We start from the raw sequence: 20,458 nt of genomic DNA, 5'->3' as shown, positions 1-20,458 counted from the left end.
AGGAGCTTCCTCCAGCCATGGGAGATGGCTGCCAGGCCAGAAGTAAGTGTTGTGGTCCCAAACACACAGGTGTTGAATTCCAGAGCGGAGGGTCCAGATGCAGGTAAGTAGCTAAAACAGTAAAAGGGACGTCCCTCTGGATCCACCCCACTGAAAGCAAAATGCACGGACAGGTGGTGTCCACACTCCTGTGTGCATTCCAGTGCACACAGATTAATTTTGTGGCTGTTCAAAACCTCAGACACATAAGAGCTGTTGTCACACAAGAGCTGTTGTCAGGCCCTAGTTAGCCAGGTTTTGAGGCTGGCGGTAACGGGCTGGCAGTCCACATGAGCCAGAACCTATAGTGAACAAATATCAGAGGACCAGAAGCAAGTGCTTGGCACAGACAGGGGTCAAGGTTCACAGAAGCAAGCAGGGATTTGGGCAGTGTTTCCACACCAGGAACAAGTTGGTCAGACTGAACAACAAGTTAGGTGTAGCTTTACTGGGCCTAGAAGACAGGGAATGATTCTGGGAGTCAGCTGACCCAGGCAGAGTGATGCTGTGACCTTGGTGGTACCATCAAAGCAAAGAGTTTAATGGTTCGAAATCTAATGGTTCAGAATCCAAGGGAAGCTTTATGGTTGACCAACTAAATGCATTTCATAAAGCTGCAGTGTTACAAATTAACTATTCAAAATCAACAATCCTGTTCTCTAATAGAGACATAGCAGGGAAAACCAACAACAAAGAGTTTAGTTTGCCAGACTTGCAAACAGGGATATCTCTGGGCACATAAAAGACTTGAGTTACAAGCCCATGACACACAACTGCCTAAAAATTGCGTCTGCTGATTTATGTGTTTGGATGCAGATTTAGGCTGGGAGGAACAAAATCCGGGCTCTCACTATCAGGGATTTCTCTGAACAATGGCTTTCCTAGACCCATCCACTGTATGTGGATTGGGTCCTCTGCAAATAAAGAAGGAAGATACTGTACCTAGGTTCTCATGGCACTGTGATTTGTGGTGTGCCCAGCTGCCAGGCAGGCAAAAAATAAAATAAAATGTGAGGGTGGGGAAGAGTGGGAGATCCAAGACCACCTGCAAAAGCCGTGCAGCGTCTTGACCCCTTCCCCAGGGTGCTCTCCTTGCTTGCAATGGAAGCAGAGCTTTTGTGTTTCAGATAGGAAGTCACTGGGTCTATCTGCCAGGAGCCATGGGCTGCTCAGTGCCCTATAACCATCTACCTATGTGCATATTTATGCTTATGCAATTGTGTTTATATACGACAGCGAGGGGTGTGGGAGATTTTGTGTCTAGCTCGTGGTATGGCAGCCCCCATGGCCAACAGCTTTTACCCAGTTCAACCAAACTTCAGAAACACAAACAAACAACCCACTTTCACCCTAGAATTCAAAAGGACAGCTTTGGGTTCTTTTAGAACAGTGGGAAAGTTACTATTGCTGTTAAAGAAAGAGAAACTTTTTTATATTTTGACCACAGGGTGGCACTGTAGAACTGAAAAGCAGTAAGACAAAAGCCGTACAAGAACAAGGATGGCAATGAATGGGAGCCCAACTCTTATCTGCCCAGTTTTCGGATATTTAAGATCATCTGGCAGCCTTTTAAGCATTACAAAATGTTTAAGTGCAGTATGGTCCCTCATAGCTTTCAATATCAGATGGCCAACAGCTGAATCAGTGACACCTTCCCACATTTCCCAGGATAACAGGGTTTTAGTGTGGAGGACATACCAAAAATTGCGAGAGAAATATTCTTGTATGCTACTGTAGAAGCAGGAATACTAATTGCAATGAACTGGAAAGGAGAGAAAATCCCAACAAAGTTTGAGTGGCAAAGTAAATTGATGGAGGTTGCCGAACTGGCAAAAATGACAGACAAATTGAGAGGTAATACTGAACAAACATTTATTTGGAATTGGGACAGGTATAAAAGAAATCTTAGAGATTATTGTATTAGTATAAAAGTGACAGGATTTGAATGATTTCTGTGTTATGATGGATATTTATAAGTGGATATATTATTGACAATTAAAAAGAAAATAGAGATTAATAGTGCACTAAATAAAATGAGAAGTAAATGCATGATGGGATGGCAGGAAGTGGTAGGGAACTGAAGAATGTACAGTGAACAAATAATGTGATTTTCTTTTTGTATTTCTATTTTGATTATATATATATATTTCTTTGTTATATCTTTTAATATTAATAAAGCATTTAAAAAGAACATATTCGGGAGACACGCTGGGGGGGGGGCAGGAATGTTCTGTTGTGCATGAGACATCCTTGCACTGATTGCTCTTCTTTCTCCTTCTAATATGTAATCCTGGAGTTTGGCAAACTTTAGTCCTTTATGTCTTCCACAATTCTTATAAAGTGAGACAATAAACTTCATTTTAAAAAAAAATGGGATGAGGAGGGACTGCAAATATTCCACAAGTTTTAATCAACAGTGCTTCTTTTACACCGGTTGAAATAGCCCATAATAATCACAGGATGGTACAGCAACACTTCTGTGGATAATCCTCCGCATACACCTTGCGTTCCTTGCCATAAACATAGAAGGAGTAAGGTTTTCCATGCCACAAATATTGTACCCTGGTGAGAAGTATCAGCTCAATTGTTTGCCTCTGTAAAAACACAAAGAAGATACTTTTTAGGGTCTAAACATCAGTGTATCGTTTACAGAAAAGTTCAAACCTGAATGGCTTTCTTTTATACACAGAAGAATTGCAAGACTTAGGCACATTCTGAATATGGAGGTGCTGCAGCCCTATCTGGCAAGAATGGGGAATCTGGGATCCTCCTGACATTCTTGTCCCAAACTATTGGGCATGCCTTCAGGGCTTACTTAAACTGGATGCAACAACACCTGAAAAGCCAGAAGTTCCCCATCCCTATTCTCTGACCCACCTATCCCTTCGCCTAGGGTGCTGCCAATGTAGGAACTCGGCCATACAATATGGAAAAAGCCTACAAAGCTTAGAATGTTTGCAATGGCACAGGCCTTGCAGGTGTATGAATTTCACTATGACCCTGCATGGGGGAAGGAAGCGCCCCAGGCAATTCTCTTGGACCACAGCACTGAGGAACATTGCCTCAGTGGTGATTCAGTTAATATTCACAGCACTTGCCTGCCTCAGGATCCGCCTTGTAGATGCAAACTGAGCTTGGTGTTGTTCAACGGCATAGCTGGAGGCTTGACTGACGCCAAAATCAGGGAAACTAATCACTGGATATACCTATGGAAACACAAATTTCAAAGACATACAAATAGAAAACTGAAGTCCTGAGCGAGGAACAAGAGCAGGCTAATCTTTGTTTTATCACATTATGTAGACATGAACCATAGCTGATCTCAAAAAACGCAATTGCATACCTCTTGCCTGCACTGCGGACTGGTAAGTAAATTGCAGAGCAAACTACTGTTGCCAATACGAGATGATGAAGCCAGGCTGTTCCTGGGCAACCCAGTATGTCCCTGTCCAGCCCTCTCTCTTTTACACAAAATTATCAAGAGAGTTCCCTGGGAAGAGGGATCAGTAAACCACTCTGGGAACTGAAGCCCTGACAACTCTGAGCATCCTTAACCAAAGACAGTTCCCAGGATTCCTTGGGGGAAAGCCATGACTGTTGAATGTGGTATGATGCTGTTTTCAACGTCTAATGGAAATGGGAGCCAGAGAGAGGTTGGGTTCCCACTTTGGCACTTCTAACGCTCTGGCACCCCAGTGCCAAAACAAGCCCCAGCGTGGGCCTCCACAGAAAAATGTGTTGCCATTTGACAAATGCACTACTGAAGGGGGCCAAGCGCCACTGTCACCCAACACCAAAATTTCTCCAGTTCCATGACTGGAAGGAGGAGCACAGGCATGTCACTTTCGTACCTGTGTATTTTTCTACGGCTACAATAACTTTTATGATTGTGTGTGTGTTGTGGCCCAGGGTGAGGGAGAGGTAGCAGAAGTTGGAGTGGGGTGAGGGAAGATTTATGTGTCAGGGGGACATTATATGGTGAAATATGGTCCACCAATTAATTCATTGCCAACACTTGGTTCCTTTTCAAGGCCTGCCTCTCTTTACATTACTGCTTTTGCTGAAAGCATTCCATTACCATGGGGCTGTCATCAACAAACAACGTCTCTCCAGTAACCGTTTTGAAGAGTTCAATAGGAAATCCAGATCTTTCATCTGCCACATATTCATAAACGTTGTTCTTCCTATGAAGGCAAAAGGCAAGAGAGTTGTAATGGCAACATGCAGCCTTTCTTTGTTTTCACAGCACAATGGCCTTCTCAAACCAAACGCTCCCAAAATGGGTCCCCCTGCTATGTAAGCTTTTTACGTGGGGTCAAAGAGCCGGCCCAATCTCCAACATATATCAAACACAGTGCAGTCCCATGGGGAAACTGAGCCACATCAGGCGCTAGCCATAAATTTATGAAGTCACAAAACTGGCACAATGCTCAAAGGTAGCCGTCAGCGCGGATTGAGCCAGGGCAGTGCCTCATTTAGCCCCATACGCTAACCTAAATGACAAGAGGTCTCAAGCCCAGATTTTCCAAATCAATTGAGTAACCATTTCTAGCAACTATACTGGATCCTTTCACTCATGATGCTGAACGTAAAACTCAGGTGGCTCTGGTAAGCAGAGCCAATTTTCCACACAGCTAGAAGCGGCCTCCTCTTTCCACCACAGTCTATTTTGACAAGACTTGCCATTCAACTTGCAGCTCAATGAACGACAGCAGTTGTCCTTTTCCTTCACAATCGTTGCAGACTGTTTTTCCCATACCAGAACACTGCTGGCAACTGTAAATAAAATGTAATAAAACACAAGGTGTGATAAAATGTAATGAAAGTACTCGGCATAAAGCTTGGTACTTTGTGAGCCTGGCTGAAACACACACACACAAAAGGAAAGGATAATCCGGCAAAACCAATGGAATAGAAGTTTCTCAGTTCTAGAGCTGTCTTCTTGTTTCGTTTTTCTGTTGGGAAATGGTGCCATCTCCTGGACCTCAGGACGCATAACAAGCTGAACTTCTTTTTCAGTTAGCAACATTTTCCATTATGGCCAAGGGGATGGCAACCCTATTTCTGCTCTCTTGAATATACCTAGCCAACACAGGCACACAGAGAGATGAAGTGTGGCATGCCCCATAGTTTGGGTGAAGGGCTGGAGATCTGCTTCGTTTGCTTTCTTCGGATCCTTCTGTTTCAAACATACCCCTAAGCCTTTCTCTCATATGTATTTTTCCACCATGAAACTCCTACAGGCTTCCATTATGTCCCCAACTAGGCACAGACCAGCTTTAGCTTCAGGGAGGCTGCTGCATCATCATAGCAATTATATGTACACAGAAAATTTCATAAAGATTAAAAGATTAAAATGACAGATCACCATCTTCTTAACAGTCTGCATGTGCCTGGGACCAATGGGGAGGTGAAAAGTAAGGCCTGCGGGTTCTTTTCTCCATTAACCTGAGGGCTGTCTAACTTTTCACGCTAATTCGAATTTTGCAAAACAGAAGAGACTCCCATTTATATTTCTAGTTTTTTGGGCCGTTTCACTATAGCCCTTATTCCAGGGTGCTGCTATTAGGCAACGCCTTTTGCTTTATTTTACATTTGGGCACAAGTGGAAAATACATTTGAATCACTTCAGTTACAGAAACTGAATCAATTCAGTTACAGAAAGATCTAGGACAATGCTTACTATATTTTTAATTTTAAAAATTTAACTTAGGGTCTTTAAAGTCCTTCACATGCAGTATTTCAAACATTTGTACACCTCTGAAGGTAAGCTAAGTCTTATTATTCCCATACTGCAGATGTCTCTTTCATCCTGCAGCTTTCCCAAGGCCAATGAGTGAGGCTGAGCTCCCATGATACCTATAAAACACATTCAAAACATATTATTTTCCTCAAAGAATTATGGGGTGCTGTAGTTTGTTGGGAATTTTAATTCTGAGAGGAAAAAACCACAGTGCCCAAAATTTGTTGAGGGAAAGAATGTGCTTTGAATGTGCTTTAAAGGTATATAGTGTGTATACAGCCTGAGTTCACAGCAAAGGCAAGATTTGAAGCAAAGACTTCCTGGTCTCTGAGCAACTGTGCTATAGTATAGTAACTAGAGAAAAGTAGATATTTACACATGCATGCATTGGGACAGTAGACGTGTGAACCTATCATCTGTTGAACCTATAGCTTGAAGCTCCACCATAAGATTGCCCATGGTATCTCACGTATCAGGGGACCAGGAAGGAGTGCAATTGTCACACATAGTGCAACACTCAAACCCCACAGTGAAAATAAAAATGAGCATCTTCTTCATATATTTGCATACTGACTCACGCACTTTTCAAGTCCACTTCCCGAACATTGTTCACATGTTTCGTCCACAAACCGGACTCCTCTTCCATGACATCTCCCACACTGTTGCTGTTGGGATTTAATTTTAGACAAAAGAGCCAGAAATAAGCAGGGTATCTCCAAACAAAACCCTCGTTGGGCAAAATCAGATCTCCATGATCATCTTTGACAAGGAATCACTTCACTACCGAAGCAAAGATGTCCATCTTGTAACACCCTGGGAATGTAGATGGAGAGGCCCAAGGCACCACCTTTGTACATATCCCCAATGAGGACATTGTTGCGAAGAGGCGTCCCTATGGGTAAATGGGCCACGGAGTCAGCTGTAACTGCAGACCTGTCAGAAATGTTGGCTATATCTCAATTCTACCTGCTTCTGGAGGTTCTTAAGACAAGACAGTCTTGGGTGGCTTGCTTGTGGGAAACAAGGGGCACTATCTCTCCCCCCACCCCGGGAATCAGATTCTACTCTCCACCAAGTGTACCTCAAATTGCTGCCATCTCAGACAAAAAAATTATTAGAGAATCCTGAAGACCACTTCGTCTTGATAAAAAATCCAAAGGTCTTCCCTCTGTGACAGAGGACTTCCCTGTCTCATTGACTCAACCTGGCTGATTCCATCCAAGTGTGAGGTGTTGACCTTCTCCTCCTGCTTTCTTAACCTGGATGCCTAGATGCAGCTGGAGATTTCTTGCCTCTTAACAAGAGAAGCTGCCCAGTTCCATCAATCTGTGAAATGATACTCTATTCGATTCCACCATACTTCATCCCTTTCTCTTTTCATGAAGCATGTAAAAATGTAGTTTAAAAAAAAATAATTATTATTTTTTAATTAACAGATTAAAAATTGATGCAAGGGTTGTTGTGGCTTTTATCAATTTTGGGTGGTATTGCAATGTTTGCTTTAATTAATATTTCTCACATCCATGATTACATAGTCAGTCATGTTAATTGTTCTCTGTTCTGAGCTTCCAAATATGGAAGAAAAACCAGCATAGAAAACAGATACCCCCGACATCCAGTGCAATTGCTGTATCAAATATTTACTGACTTTCTGGTTTGCATTTCTGGGGTTCCAATTTGGTCCTACTAGTCAACATCCCATCAGCTGTTTAGACAATAGCAGGACAAGCTACTGCACAAAAGACATGTTGCTTCCTCCTCCACCTTTTATTTTCTCATCTGTGTTCCCACTTTTCTACAAAACAAAAACTCCACACTAAGCAAAACATTCCCCTTACTCACAACTACTTACCTTGCTGTTGCCATTGCATTTACTGCAGTGACATCTACCAGTCGACCCACATGTCGGGCAAGCCTTCAAAATCAAGGAAAGGAGAGTGTTAAAACGGAGCCAGTAGCTTTTATTTGGACCTGGGTTATCTGAAAATACTATCCTGCTCATAATGAGAGCAGGCAATGTTAAGAGGATCTGGTGAGTTTCCATTTGATTTACATTAAACTATGGCCACATTCATAACATACATTCAAAGTGTTATGGTGCCACTTTAAACAGCCATGTCTCCACACCCCACACCCCGCAAAGAATTCTAGGAACCAAAGTTTGTTATGGGTGCTGAACTGCAACAAGATCTAGAAGATTCCCACCCAGGTCTTCTACTGTCAGAAGGTTCAGAATTTCAATCTCAGTCACAACCTTATGATTTCTATGCTTGCAGACATTGGGCTAAGGCAGAACCTAGCTGTTACAGCCAACAAGATGGAAAACACCCAACATAGGCTATTCCAGTACACAAACCTTGTGACTGGGTCACAATGTCTTCCCTTCCCAGAGCTACCATTTCCAGAGTGAATTAATAAGAATTTCCTCTTCACGGGAAACTCTGGACATAATACAGTTGCACCTTGGATCCCGAACGCCTTGGTACTTGGACATTTCGGCTCCCAAACGCCGCAAACCCGGAAGTGAGTGTTCCAGTTTGCGAACATTTTGGAAGTTGAACGGACTTCCAAAACAGATTCAGTTTGACTTCCAAGGTACGACTGTAGTTCTATGAAGGGAACATGCAGCTCCTAACAATGCTCAGCACCTTTGACAAACCACAGCTCCCATAATTCTTTGAGGGAATCTATGAGCGTTTAAATTAAGTATGGCGGCGCTTTAAATGTACGGTATGCTTTCTTGCTTGACTTCCCTTTAGTCATCTCATTTGAATACAAAACTCTTTTACCTCCAAAATTACACACCCCTCTTGTTACTCGGATCACATAATGATCCACCTAAATGCCTATACATACATTTCTGCACAAACTCTTACCAGTAAACCTGTGTACAATTTGCAACAACATTCCTCTGTCGCTTCTTTCTGCTCTTAAATTCCATTATAAATCAATTCTGCTGCCTGAGAAACTCCAAAGAGCTGCTTCCCTCTTACGTGACTCTAGCCCACAGTCACTGGCTCCTTCTCATAAATCTCTACCACAACTCTAAGATCATAACTGCCTTGTACTTAAGGACAACAGTATAAGCTACTGGCAGCTAGAGAGTTGGGGAAACAGTCCTTGACCTCACTCACAGACACAGCACAAAATCAGGGCCTCAAGCTACAACCCGGCATGAACACTTACCTGGCAGTAAACCCAATTGAGTTCAATAGGAGTTACCTTGAAGAAAAAAGGCACAGGACTGTGCCAAAGAGGAGGGGAAGGGTGCTGGCCAGACAAAATGCATGGGCCTATGTATACCGCCATATTCATTAATACATTAGCTCTGTACCGTTAATGCTGATGTATGAGGCACTCTGATTCTCTGGGTTTTCTCTCGGAACATGCCAGGAGCATCTGCTCTCACATCCCAAGGCAAAGGAGGTGTCCCACGCAGGTAGGAATCTACTGCTCCACCTGGTATAAGAAAAGCTGGATTGGACTATTTTCTGACAGCCGCACTTACACTACCATCTGGCTCGGCCTCAGAGAAGCTTATGTTTTCCAATGCACAATACAAGCAAAATAAGAGCATGCATATTAGCCTCTACGGCAAAATGATAGTTTGCTATTGGGAGCCAGATTTCATCATCATGATTGTCACCAACATTTCAACAATTAATTTACTGCTTAATCAGTCATCTCTAAGCTGTGTACTTCCTCCCCTCACAAGAGAGTGACGTCCTCATCCGTTCTTCCCCATGCTTTACCCTTCTATGAATTACAGTGTAAACTATGCTTCAAAATCAATAGCGTGGCTTTCTATTTTCAAACTATCATTTTCCAGGAGCCAGTGTTGCAAAAGTGCCCTGATTTTAATGCCATCTCTTTTGTCTAATGAACACAAACAAAATTACTTTTTAAAAATTACACCAATTATAAATTTACCGCATTTTTGTTTCCCCAACTTTTCAGTTAATAACTGGAGTGACCTAAATTCTTGTCTCTACTTAGAAATATAGACCCATTAGTTTACCTGATCTCGCTAAGAAAACCTGTGCTACATATCTAGTATCAATTATGGGCTGCAAAGCCACCAAGGACATATTGTCTTATGAGCAACCAGGCATCCAAGTTGTAAGATCAACAATTGATCACTGCTTCATTTCATGTCGTATTGTACAGAAATATACTTTAAATTGCTTTCAGGCTTTGTTTGTGACCTTTGTCAATCTCAGGACTTCTTCTGATACCATACCAAGACAATGACCTCAGAAGAAACAGATAAATTTCTTCTGCACTTTATACAGTACAGTCTCATCTTACCAATGTTTCATTTAAAGTCAGGATGGGTGTCTTTGAGGAACTCTCCAATTCTACCAAAACTGTGAAGGGCACCCATCTTTAGCTATACAGTTGTACCTTGCATCCTAAACGCCTTGTGAATCGAATGTTTTGGCTCCTGAATGCCACAAACCAGAAGTGAGTGTTCCGGTTTGCGAATTTTCTTTGGAACCTGAACATACAACATAACTCCCGCGGCTTTCGATTGGCTGCAGGAGCTTCCTGCAGCCAATTGGAAGCTGTGCCTTAGTTTCTGAACGTTTTGGAAGTTGAACGGACTTCCAGAACGGATTCTGTTCAACTTCTGAAGTATCACCATACCTTGTTTTCAGGACATACAGAAATGGAGAGATAAGGTGGTCTATACTAAAGCCCAGTTCCATCTGATGCTTTCAGATTTTTTAGAAAAAAGATACACAAATATGCAATTTTTTAAACATATCTATCCTTCTGGGTTGAAGGCCTTGTTCTATATTATTATACTGAGTCCTTTACATAATGCATTGAGAAAGTAATAAAAGCTGGTTCCTGTAAAATTGCTCTCAGGTTGCTACCCGAACTCCCACCACCTGTTGACACAGCCTTTTGTGAAGTGGCAGAGCCATCACAACATCCTCAGCTGCTCAGTGGAATTGGGGGGGAGCAGGAAAAGCTGGCTTAATGTCACCTGATGCCTGCTGTTAGACCAGCTCACGATCCATTGCATCCCAGCCCGCTCAGCCCCATTCCCTCTCTTGGAAACCCATTTCAAGGCCCTCTGCTGAGTATCCTCTGGGATAATGTCAACGGGACTCCTGCCTGCCCAACTGGTGACCAACAGGAGGCCAGCTCAGCTGACAGAAGTCAAAGAAGAGGCACCACACTGTGAAGTGTTTGGATGGTTCAGTCTGGCCTAAGTGGGGCTGGATTGTAGTGTATCAAAGCAGCACTTACCCCCATAAGGTTCCGTCTTCCATTCAGAGGATCTTGATTCAGTGAAGGTCTCCAGTTTATACTAAGAAACAACTTTCAAGAATTAAACACTTCACTTAAGAAATAGTCAGCAGATTTTTAAAATTGGCTTAGGGAAATTACATAGGGAAGCAACACCTGAAAACGTCTCTGGTTAGAGCCAACACAAAGCAACCACCAGAAAACAGTACAAGTAAAATGCATCTCTTATCCATTAATTCAAAATGGTTATATATACTAAAATATAGAATGTCCCCACCTACAAGTGTTCATGCTAATATAAAAGAACTGCAGATACTGAAAAAATAAGTGGCAAAGGCTAATGAAAATAAATCCATAAATGTGTATTAATTTTGAACAGCGCATAGAAATGTTCATGCATAGAAATGTTCATGCTAGCAAAAGCATTGCTTTGAGATGGGCAAGATATCCAGCGATGTTGGTACTAGATTAAAAAGTTCAGAAACATTCATGAAGGTAACAATCCCAAGAAGAACCAGAAATGTGTGTTATCCTTCAGAATCACCTGCCAGCTCTGATATGTCTCTGGGGAAAGGACTTGATTCCATGCCTAGTGAACTTTGTAAAAGTTCTGTCTTTTCAGACAGGTTAGGGCAGGGATGGGGAACTTGCAGCCTTCCAGATGTTTCTGATTTCCAATTCAGCTCCAGCCAACACAGCTGATGGTCAAAGATGATGGATGGAAGCTGGAGTCCATCAACAGCTCGAGAACAACAGGTCCCCCAACTCTGGTTGAAGCCATGACCCATGCAGTGGCCAAAGGGAAAATTCAATTTGCAAAATTCTTTCTCTTTATTATTTTTTCTTTATGTGCCTTAAACAAACACAACCTTCTGCTCCACAACAGCACCACAGAATAACTTCAAGCGCTCTATTACTTCCTTGGTCCAAGTGGGCACCTCATAATTTAGGCAAAAGGTGAACTGCCATCAATTTGCACTGGTAATTAAATGCCCTGTATGAAGTATCCCTAATTTTCACATAGACACTTAGCTATGCCATTGCGGACGGCACAGTAAGATCTGGGATTGGGAATGAATGATACCATTTATTTACTGTTGTTTATTCTTCATGGATCACTGCCTTGCCGTGGCGAAGGGGCTTGAAGAACTCAGAGAAGCTATGAACTATGCCGAGCAGGGCACCCAAGATGAACAGGTCATAGTGGAGAGTTTTGACCAAACGTGATCCACCTGGAGGAGGAACCGGCAAGCCACTCCAGTATCCCTGCCAAGAAAACTCCATGGACAAAGACAACAGGCATATAAAAGATATGACGCTGGAAGATGAGCCCCTCAGGTCGGAAGGCGTCCAACATGCTACTGGGGAAGAGCGGAGGGCAAGTACAAGTAGATCCAGAGCTGATGAAGCGGCTGGGCCAAAGCCGAAAGGACGCTCAGTTGCGGATATGCCTGGAAGCGAAAGGAAAGTCCAATGCTGTAAAGAAAAATATTGCATAGGAACCTGGAATGTAAGAACCATGAACCTGGGTAAGTTGGAGGTGGTCAAAAATGAGATGGCAAGAATAAATATTGACATCCTGGGCATCAGTGAACTAAAATGGACGGGAATGGGTGAATTCAGTTCGGATGACCATCATATCTACTACTGTGGGCAAGAAACCCGTAAAAGAAATGGAGTGGCCCTCATAGTCAACAAAAGAGTGGCGAAAGCTGTACTGGGATGCAATCTCAAAAATGATAGAATGATCTCGATACGAATCCAAGGCAAACCTTTTAACATCACAGTAATCCAAGTTTATGCACCAACTACTTGTGCTAAAGAAACTGAAATTGACCAATTCTATGAAGACTTACAAGACCTTATAGAAGTGACACCAAAGAAGGATGTTCTTCTCATTATAGGGGATTGGAATGCTAAAGTAGGGAGTCAAGAGATAAAAGGAACAACTGGCAAGTTTGGCCTTGGAGATCAAAACGAAGCAGGGCAAAGGCTAATAGAGTTCTGTCAAGAGAACAAGCTGGTCATCACAAACACACTTTTCCAACAACACAAGAGACGACTCTACACATGGACATCACCAGATGGGCAGCATCGAAATCAGATTGATTATATTCTCTGCAGCCAAAGATGGAGAAGCTCTATACAGTCAGCAAAAACAAGACCTGGAGCTGACTGTGGCTCAGATCATCAGCTTCTTATAGCAAAATTCAAGCTTAAACTGAAGAAAGTAGGAAAAACCACTGGGCCGGTAAGATACAATCTAAGTCAAATCCCTTATGAATACACAGTGGAAGTGAGGAACAGGTTTAAGGATTTAGATTTGGTGGACAGAGTGCCTGAAGAACTATGGATGGAGGCTCGTAACATTATACAGGAGGCAGCAACGAAAACCATCCCAATGAAAAGGAAATGCAAGAAAGCAAAGTGGCTGTCCAATGAGGCCTTACAAATAGCGGGGGAGAGAAGGCAAGCAAAATGCGAGGGAGATGGTGAAAGATACAGGAAATTGAATGCAGATTTCCAAAGAATAGCAAGGAGAGACAAGAAGACCTTCTTAAACGAGCAGTGCAAAGAAATAGAGGAAAGCAATAGAATGGGAAGAACCAGAGATCTGTTCAAGAAAATTGGAGATATGAAAGGAACATTTCGTACAAAGATTTCCATAATAAAGGACAAAAGTGGAAAGGACCTAACAGAAGCAGAAGACATCAAGAAGAGGTGGCAAGAATACACAGAGGAATTATACCAGAAAGAAATGGATGTCTCGTACACCCCAGGTAGTGTGGTTGCTGACCTTGAGCCAGACATCATGGAAAGTGAAGTCAAATGGGCCTTAGAAAGCACTGCAAATAACAAGGCCAGTGGAAGTGATGGTATTCCAGCTGAACTATTTAAAATTTTAAAAGATGATGCTGTTAAGGTGGTACACTCAATATGCCAGCAAGTTTGGAAAACTCAGCAGTGGCCAGAAGATTGGAGAAGATCAGTCTACATCCCAATCCCAAGAAGGGCAGTGCCAAAGAATGCTCCAACTACCGCACAATTGCACTCATTTCACACGCTAGCAAGGTTATGCTTAAAATTCTACAAGGAAGGCTCAAGCAGTATGTGGACCGAGAACTCCCAGAAGTGCAAGCTGGATTTAGAAGAGGCAGAGGAACCAGAGACCAAATTGCAAACATGCGCTGGATTATGGAGAAAGCTAGAGAGTTCCAGAAAGACATCTACTTCTGCTTCATTGACTATGCAAAAGCCTTTGACTGTGTTGACCACGGCAAACTATGGCAAGTTCTTAAAGAAATGGGAGTGCCAGATCACCTCGTCTGTCTCCTGAGAAATCTCTATGTGGGACAAGAAGCTACAGTTAGAACTGGATATGGAACAACTGATTGGTTCAAAATTGGGAAAGGAGTACGACAAGGCTGTATTTTGTCTCCCTGCTTATTTAACTTATATGCAGAATTCATCATGCGAAAGGCTGGGCTGGATGAATCCCTAGCCGGAATTAAGATTGCCGGAAGAAATATCAACAACCTCAGATATGCAGATGACACAACCTTGATGGCAGAAAGTGAGGAGGAATTAAAGAACCTTTTAATGAGGGTGAAAGAGGAAAGCGCAAAATATGGTCTGAAGCTCAACATCAAAAAAACGAAGATCATGGCCACTGGTCCCATCACCTCCTGGCAAATAGAAGGGGAAGAAATGGAGGTAGTGAGAGATTTTACTTTCTTGGGCTCAATGATCACTGCAGATGGTGAGAGCAGCCACGAAATTAAAAGACGCCTGCTTCTTGGGAGAAGGGCAATGACAGGCCTAGACAGCATCTTGAGAAGTAGAGACATCACCTTGCCAACAAAGGTTCGTATAGTTAAAGCTATGGTTTTCCCAGTAGTGATGTATGGAAGTGAGAGCTGGACCATAAAGAAGGCTGATCGCCGAAGAATTGATGCTTTTGAATTATGGTGCTGGAGGAGACTCTTGAGAGTCCCATGGACTGCAAGAAGATCAAACCTCTCCATACTGAAGGAAATCAACCCTGAGTGCTCACTGGAAGGACAGATTGTGAAGCTGAGGCTCCAGTACTTTGGCCACCTCATGAGAAGAGAAGACTCCCTGGAGAAGACCCTGATGTTGGGAAAGATGGAGGGCACAAGGAGAAGGGGACGGCAGAGGACGAGATGGTTGGATAGTGTTTTCGAGGTTACCAGCATGAGTTTGACCAAACTGCGGGAGGCAGTGGAGGACAGAGGTGCCTGGCGTTCTCTGGTCCATGGGGTCACGAAGAGTCGGACACGACTAAACGACTAAACAACAACAACAAAAATTCTTTGAAAGGACCTTCCACACTCAAGGCAGCTAACCATTAAGAATATAAACATAGTAATCAAAATAAATAAATGGCAGCGGCAGTGGCTGGTGTGCTGTGGTTGGGAAGAAGCACAGAACTGCCTTCCCAACACCAGCGTCACTGCGGCTTACCTGGGTGGCACTGGGGCAAGGTGGTGGTGTGGTTGGGGCAGGTGTGTCGGACTGGCAATGCCTCTGCCTCCACCATACCAGCTCCTGCATAGCCATACTATTACCAATATACACTGCTTACTCTGTAGGTATTGAATAACTGTAGGTCATTAAACACCATCTCTTTGGCTGGGTCTGTGCTGTAGCAGCACTTGCTGGAAGCGTACTGGATAAAAGCTTCTTTGGCTTCATCTTCTGAAATGGCAGGAACGCTGTAGGAAAGGACCAAAAGGAGGGATAAGCAAAACTGACCGCCAACCTTCCCATGGTCCTCTTTGCCTGGGAGGGGCGGGACCTCAGGGTCAAGAACCAAATATGCACGCCATATCCCTTTTTTCGGGCCCTCACAGCTCTCCCCAGGCCTGGTTAGAATATGTCTTTGAAGTCTGAATGGAGACTGGGGAGAGATGTGTGAGTGTCTGTACTGAACAAAGGTGAAATCTGAATGCCCTGCTTGGCCCCACCCACACCACTGTCATGTGACCCTGAGAAGGAGGTCCACAACAGAATGCTTAACACAGTATCCACTTACTTCCACGTTCTCTGGGGCGGCTCTTGCCCACCTCCATGTCCAAGAAACAAGTTAGGTGGAGGCAGGCAATGTTTTCCTCCTGTAAAGGAATGGGGTTCGGGTAAGAACAGCAGGAAAAGCAGTTGTGAATATTCTCAGGTCTCATGAGCAATGTGTAGAAGAAAGTTCTCCTTGGCAATAGCGGAAAGGAACATTCATGCAGTGGGCACCCAATGGTAAACTGGTCCCAAGTTGTTAAGGGTTTTATATACTAATAGCAACACATTGAACTTGGCCAGGTAGCGAATCAGCAATCAGTGTAGATCTCGGAGTGCAGGTGTGAGATGCTGACAAGGCCTTACTCCTGTTAGCAATCATGCTGCAGTATTCTGGATTAAGAACAAGGGAAGCACCTTAAAAACTAGCACTTGTATTACAGCCTACACCAGGGGGCGGCAAGGTTTACCTTGCCTGGGCCGGTTCACTCCAGCGGAGATCCTTCCGTGGGCAAGAGCGTGCGTGTGCATGAGTGCATGACACCAGATTTCTCGTGTCTGCATCTGTGCAGACACAATTTCCAGCATCTGCATCTGTGCAGACGTGATTTTCGGCGTCTGAGCATGTGCAGATGCTATTTCCGGAAGCGCGAAAGCAAGTCCCCGCGCCGTGCTGCACTGGTTTAGTGTAGCGGGCGGGGATTCGCCGTGCGGTTTGGGGGCGGCTCGTGGGCCAGTTAAACAACCCCCATGGGCTGCTTGTAGGCCATGGGCCTTAGGTTGCCTACCCCTGGCATACACTTTATGCAACTAGAGTCCACACCAACAAGTGCTTGCCTGCAGCGGTTGTGCCTTCATAGCCAGATATGTTGCCTGTGTTATACGTAGGAGCATAAGGTCCTGGCATCTGAGCCATGTCTCTTGGAAAGGCGGCACCTACAACAAAGTTAAGGAAAAGGAAGACGTTGAACGTTGTCGTCCCTCAAACATATAATGAATCGTACAGAACACTGAAACCTAAATGTAGGATTTCATCTTTATTACACAAGTGATAGGTCAAGGGTTTGGCGCCAGTGGGTACCTTTGGGATTTGAGAAAGTGCCATGGGCACCAGTCACCAAATGTAGGTACAATGTAGTGATGCTGAGCCAATGCAAACAAGAACTTAGGAGGAAGGGCAAATTTCTCATGCATCATGGATATTTATCAAGACCTTACACGGGCATAAGAGGTGGTACCAGTGGTCATGCTGGTACCTGCAGCCACGTTGGCAACCCCTGGTAAACTAGGATTTAGGGTGACATCTGAATGGAGCCAAGGTTAACAAGGATAATTAATGCCCGCAATGTCTTGCTTTTCATACCGAACGTCCACTGAGCAGATGTCTGTCCAACAGTTCCGTATGTCTGAGTTGGTACTCTAGCAGGAGAAAGTGAAAAAGAGTGTAATGCACAATAACAAATATAAATGAGCGGCTTAGCATACAAAAAGCAGAAATAGATGCAGTCAATATAAAACCTTTAGAGTGTGCAGTTGTGGATGTGATTTTAACACTGTCAGATGAAGATCTGAAGTAGTAGGTGCTTAACACTTTAGATATAAAGTCAAGGCTGGCTTCATACGACTGGCTTTCAGCAACAAACTCATTATTTAAAAAAAGAAATTGTAGGCTGCCATTTTAGTTGATGTTAAAAGCCCTAAAGCCACAATATAATAATACCTTTATTGGCATAGTATTAGTATTGTAATGCCTTTATTATGACTAAGTGAATCGTCATAAAGTAGAGAACAAGCTTTTGAGTTCTTCAGAACTCTTTCAACACACTTTGGGAGCGATTGCCAAATGACCAAGTACATTCTTTTATTTGCCCTGAATCTTCCAGCAATCAGCTACATTTCATGTCTACAAGTTGCAGTGTTATGAGAAGGACAGTAAAACTTTTCTCCATGCGGTACATAACTTTCTAAACATCTATACCTTTATCACTCTTTCTCTAAACTAAAAAGTCCCAAACACTGCAATCTTTCTGCACTGGGGAATTGCTTCTGTCTGTGCAGAAAGTTGCATTTTGATAATTTTGGTTGCTCTTTTTTGAAACTTTTCCTCCTCCACTGCCTTTTTTTAAAAAACTTAATGTTATGAAGGTTTATAGAGAAAAATACAAAACAAAAAGATATTAAGTTTTGTATTTTGGGGGGGGGGATACAAAAAGATACTAAGTTTTGTATCCCCTCCCCTCTTTTCTGAAACTCTTGCAATATCCTGTTTGCAGTGGGGCTTTTACGTTCTCATGTCTGACACCCGGAGGTCGGCATGTTCTCTCAGAGTTAAGGGAGCCTCGGCAGAAGTACGCATGCTCTGCTTGTCCGAGGTTCCCGGTTCGATCCCCGGTATCCCCAGGCTAGGCTAGGAAAGAGACTCTTGCCCTGTGTCTCAAGCTCACTTCCAGTGGCTGAGCATTTCCAGGAAGGGCTGGCAAGGAGCCCATCCTGAAACCCTGTGGAGAGCTAGATGGCGTCAGCATACTTCTCTATGTCTTCCCATCAGGGGTGGAGAAGCCTGGGTCACATGCCGTATGAGGAAACTTCCCATGTCCCTAGGAAAAGAAGCTAATTTCCTGGAGCTATTTTGTTTTTGCTTCTGTGGTTTTTGTAGATGTTTCGGGGAGGTGCTTAACTTGGGGACGAATTCAAGTCCCGCTAGCTGTGGAGATGAAAGCGGACCGCCTCCACTGACATGGGCGCGGCGCGCTCAGCCCAGGGAGGAGAGACTGGAGGGGCGGCTTCCTTCCGCGGCTGCCTTGCCTTGCGCGCCTTTGCGCGCCTCTCCCGATCGCCCGCAGCAAAAGCGCCTCTGGAAGCAGCTTTTTTCCTGCGCAAAGAAAAATGCCCCCTTTGCAGCTTTCTGCGCAGAAAGAATCAACACGTGGGCAACGGGGACTTTATTTCCCTTTTACTTCGTTCCAGCATGAATTAAAAGGAATGGCGAGGAGGGAGAGGGTGGGGAGGACGGGCAGCTTTCCAGGGAAGCGGAGAAGAGGGGGGAAGCGGGTCCCGACGAGGGGGATTTTTGCAAAAGGCTCTCACCGGATTCCCTGACGGCCGTCCGCCATCGCTTCTAGCAAACCATCTCGTGCAGGCGAGCAAGCAACCTTTGCCCCCTCTCTCTTTACTTTCTCTTTCCGGATCCCTCTTTGGCCAGCCTTGCGCAACTTTCTGTTTCATATAAGCTGCGGAAATGTGGACGGCGGAGAAGCAGAAAAAGGAGGAAGCGAGAGGAAGCCGAAATGGACAGGAGTTCCCCTATTCCTAGACCCATTCTCATGTTATTTCAGACCCTCCAAGTGTCCCTTTCCCCCCAGGAAAGTCCTTGATTTAGAGAAGCCGTCCTGGTTTCTGATTTGATCCCGCTTTCCCTTAGGACAGGCTTCCTCAAACTCGGCCCTCCAGATGTTTTGGGACTACAACTCCCATGATCCCTAGCTAGCAGGACCAGTGGTCAGGGATGGTGGGAATTGTAGTCTCAAAACATCTAGAGGGCTGAGGTTGAGGAAGCCTGACTTAGGATGTCCTTATTTTCATTGGAGAAATGTTGGAGGGTATATCATTTGTGTGTAGAGCCAAGGGTGTAGCCGGGGAGGGGGGTAGGCGAGGGAGCCCCCCCATCAAAGAAATAACTAAAAACACACTTAACTAAAAGCAGAAATTGTAAAAATAATTTGACAGATTTTCCCAAGCACTTGGGGTCAAAAGAAAGTACGGTAGTTTAAAACTACTTCATTCAGAATGTGCTGTATGGAGCCGGGCAGAGGATGATGACCAGGGCCGGATTTAGGTTTGATGGGACCCTAAGTTACTGAAGGTAATGGGGCCTTTTATATGTCCAGCTTTCCTTTGTCAGCAACAAATTATCACTTTTTTTGTTGAATATATGCTTTATGGTAATTTATGGACCTAATAGGTATCTAAAGTCATTTGCACATAACTAAATATGTATTTTATCAGAGTAATTGCTGAACTGAAATACAATTAAGAAGAAGTATATTAATAGTGAAATGCAATTATTATTATTATTATTATTATTAATAATAATAATAGTAATAATAATAATAATAATAATAATAATAATAATAATAATAATAATTTATTTATACCCTGCCCATCTGGCTGAGTTTCCCCAGCCACTCTGGCGGCTCCCAATCAAGAAGAATGTTAATAGTAAAATAATTATTAAGCTCTAACTTAAAATGATTTTTTTATTCATAGCAAACTTAATAATGCAAACACATTGGCATTTGGCAATAACAAAAGTTCCTTTAGAAACACAATTTACAAAGACTCATAATCTAGTCCAGTGTTTCCCAACCTTTTTTGGGCAAAGGCACA

The 20,458-nt window shown here is 43.6% G+C and overlaps 1 protein-coding gene across 1 annotated transcript; it reads right to left on the bottom strand.

Annotated features, from left to right (window-relative positions):
• Positions 1 to 1,886: 1,886 nt before the first annotated feature.
• LOC309365014 (protein SSUH2 homolog) lies at positions 1,887 to 19,259 on the bottom strand. The gene is made up of 12 exons (XM_081903108.1): positions 19,160 to 19,259; positions 17,436 to 17,491; positions 16,910 to 17,008; positions 16,098 to 16,176; positions 15,648 to 15,777; positions 11,042 to 11,102; positions 9,117 to 9,241; positions 7,635 to 7,697; positions 6,365 to 6,447; positions 4,719 to 4,815; positions 4,118 to 4,219; positions 1,887 to 3,245 (listed from the first exon to the last, which is right to left on the bottom strand). The coding sequence occupies exons 1-12, from the start codon at positions 19,183 to 19,185 to the stop codon at positions 3,114 to 3,116; spliced, it is 1,053 nt and encodes a 350-aa protein (XP_081759234.1). The 5' UTR covers positions 19,186 to 19,259; the 3' UTR covers positions 1,887 to 3,113.
• Positions 19,260 to 20,458: the final 1,199 nt, after the last annotated feature.

This window comes from Podarcis melisellensis (assembly GCF_964234715.1).
Source record: "Podarcis melisellensis genome assembly, chromosome: 2".
Classification (NCBI taxonomy): Eukaryota; Metazoa; Chordata; class Lepidosauria; order Squamata; family Lacertidae; genus Podarcis; species Podarcis melisellensis.
Note: the sequence above shows the minus strand (reverse complement) of the source record. Positions and strands in the feature narration are given on the sequence as shown.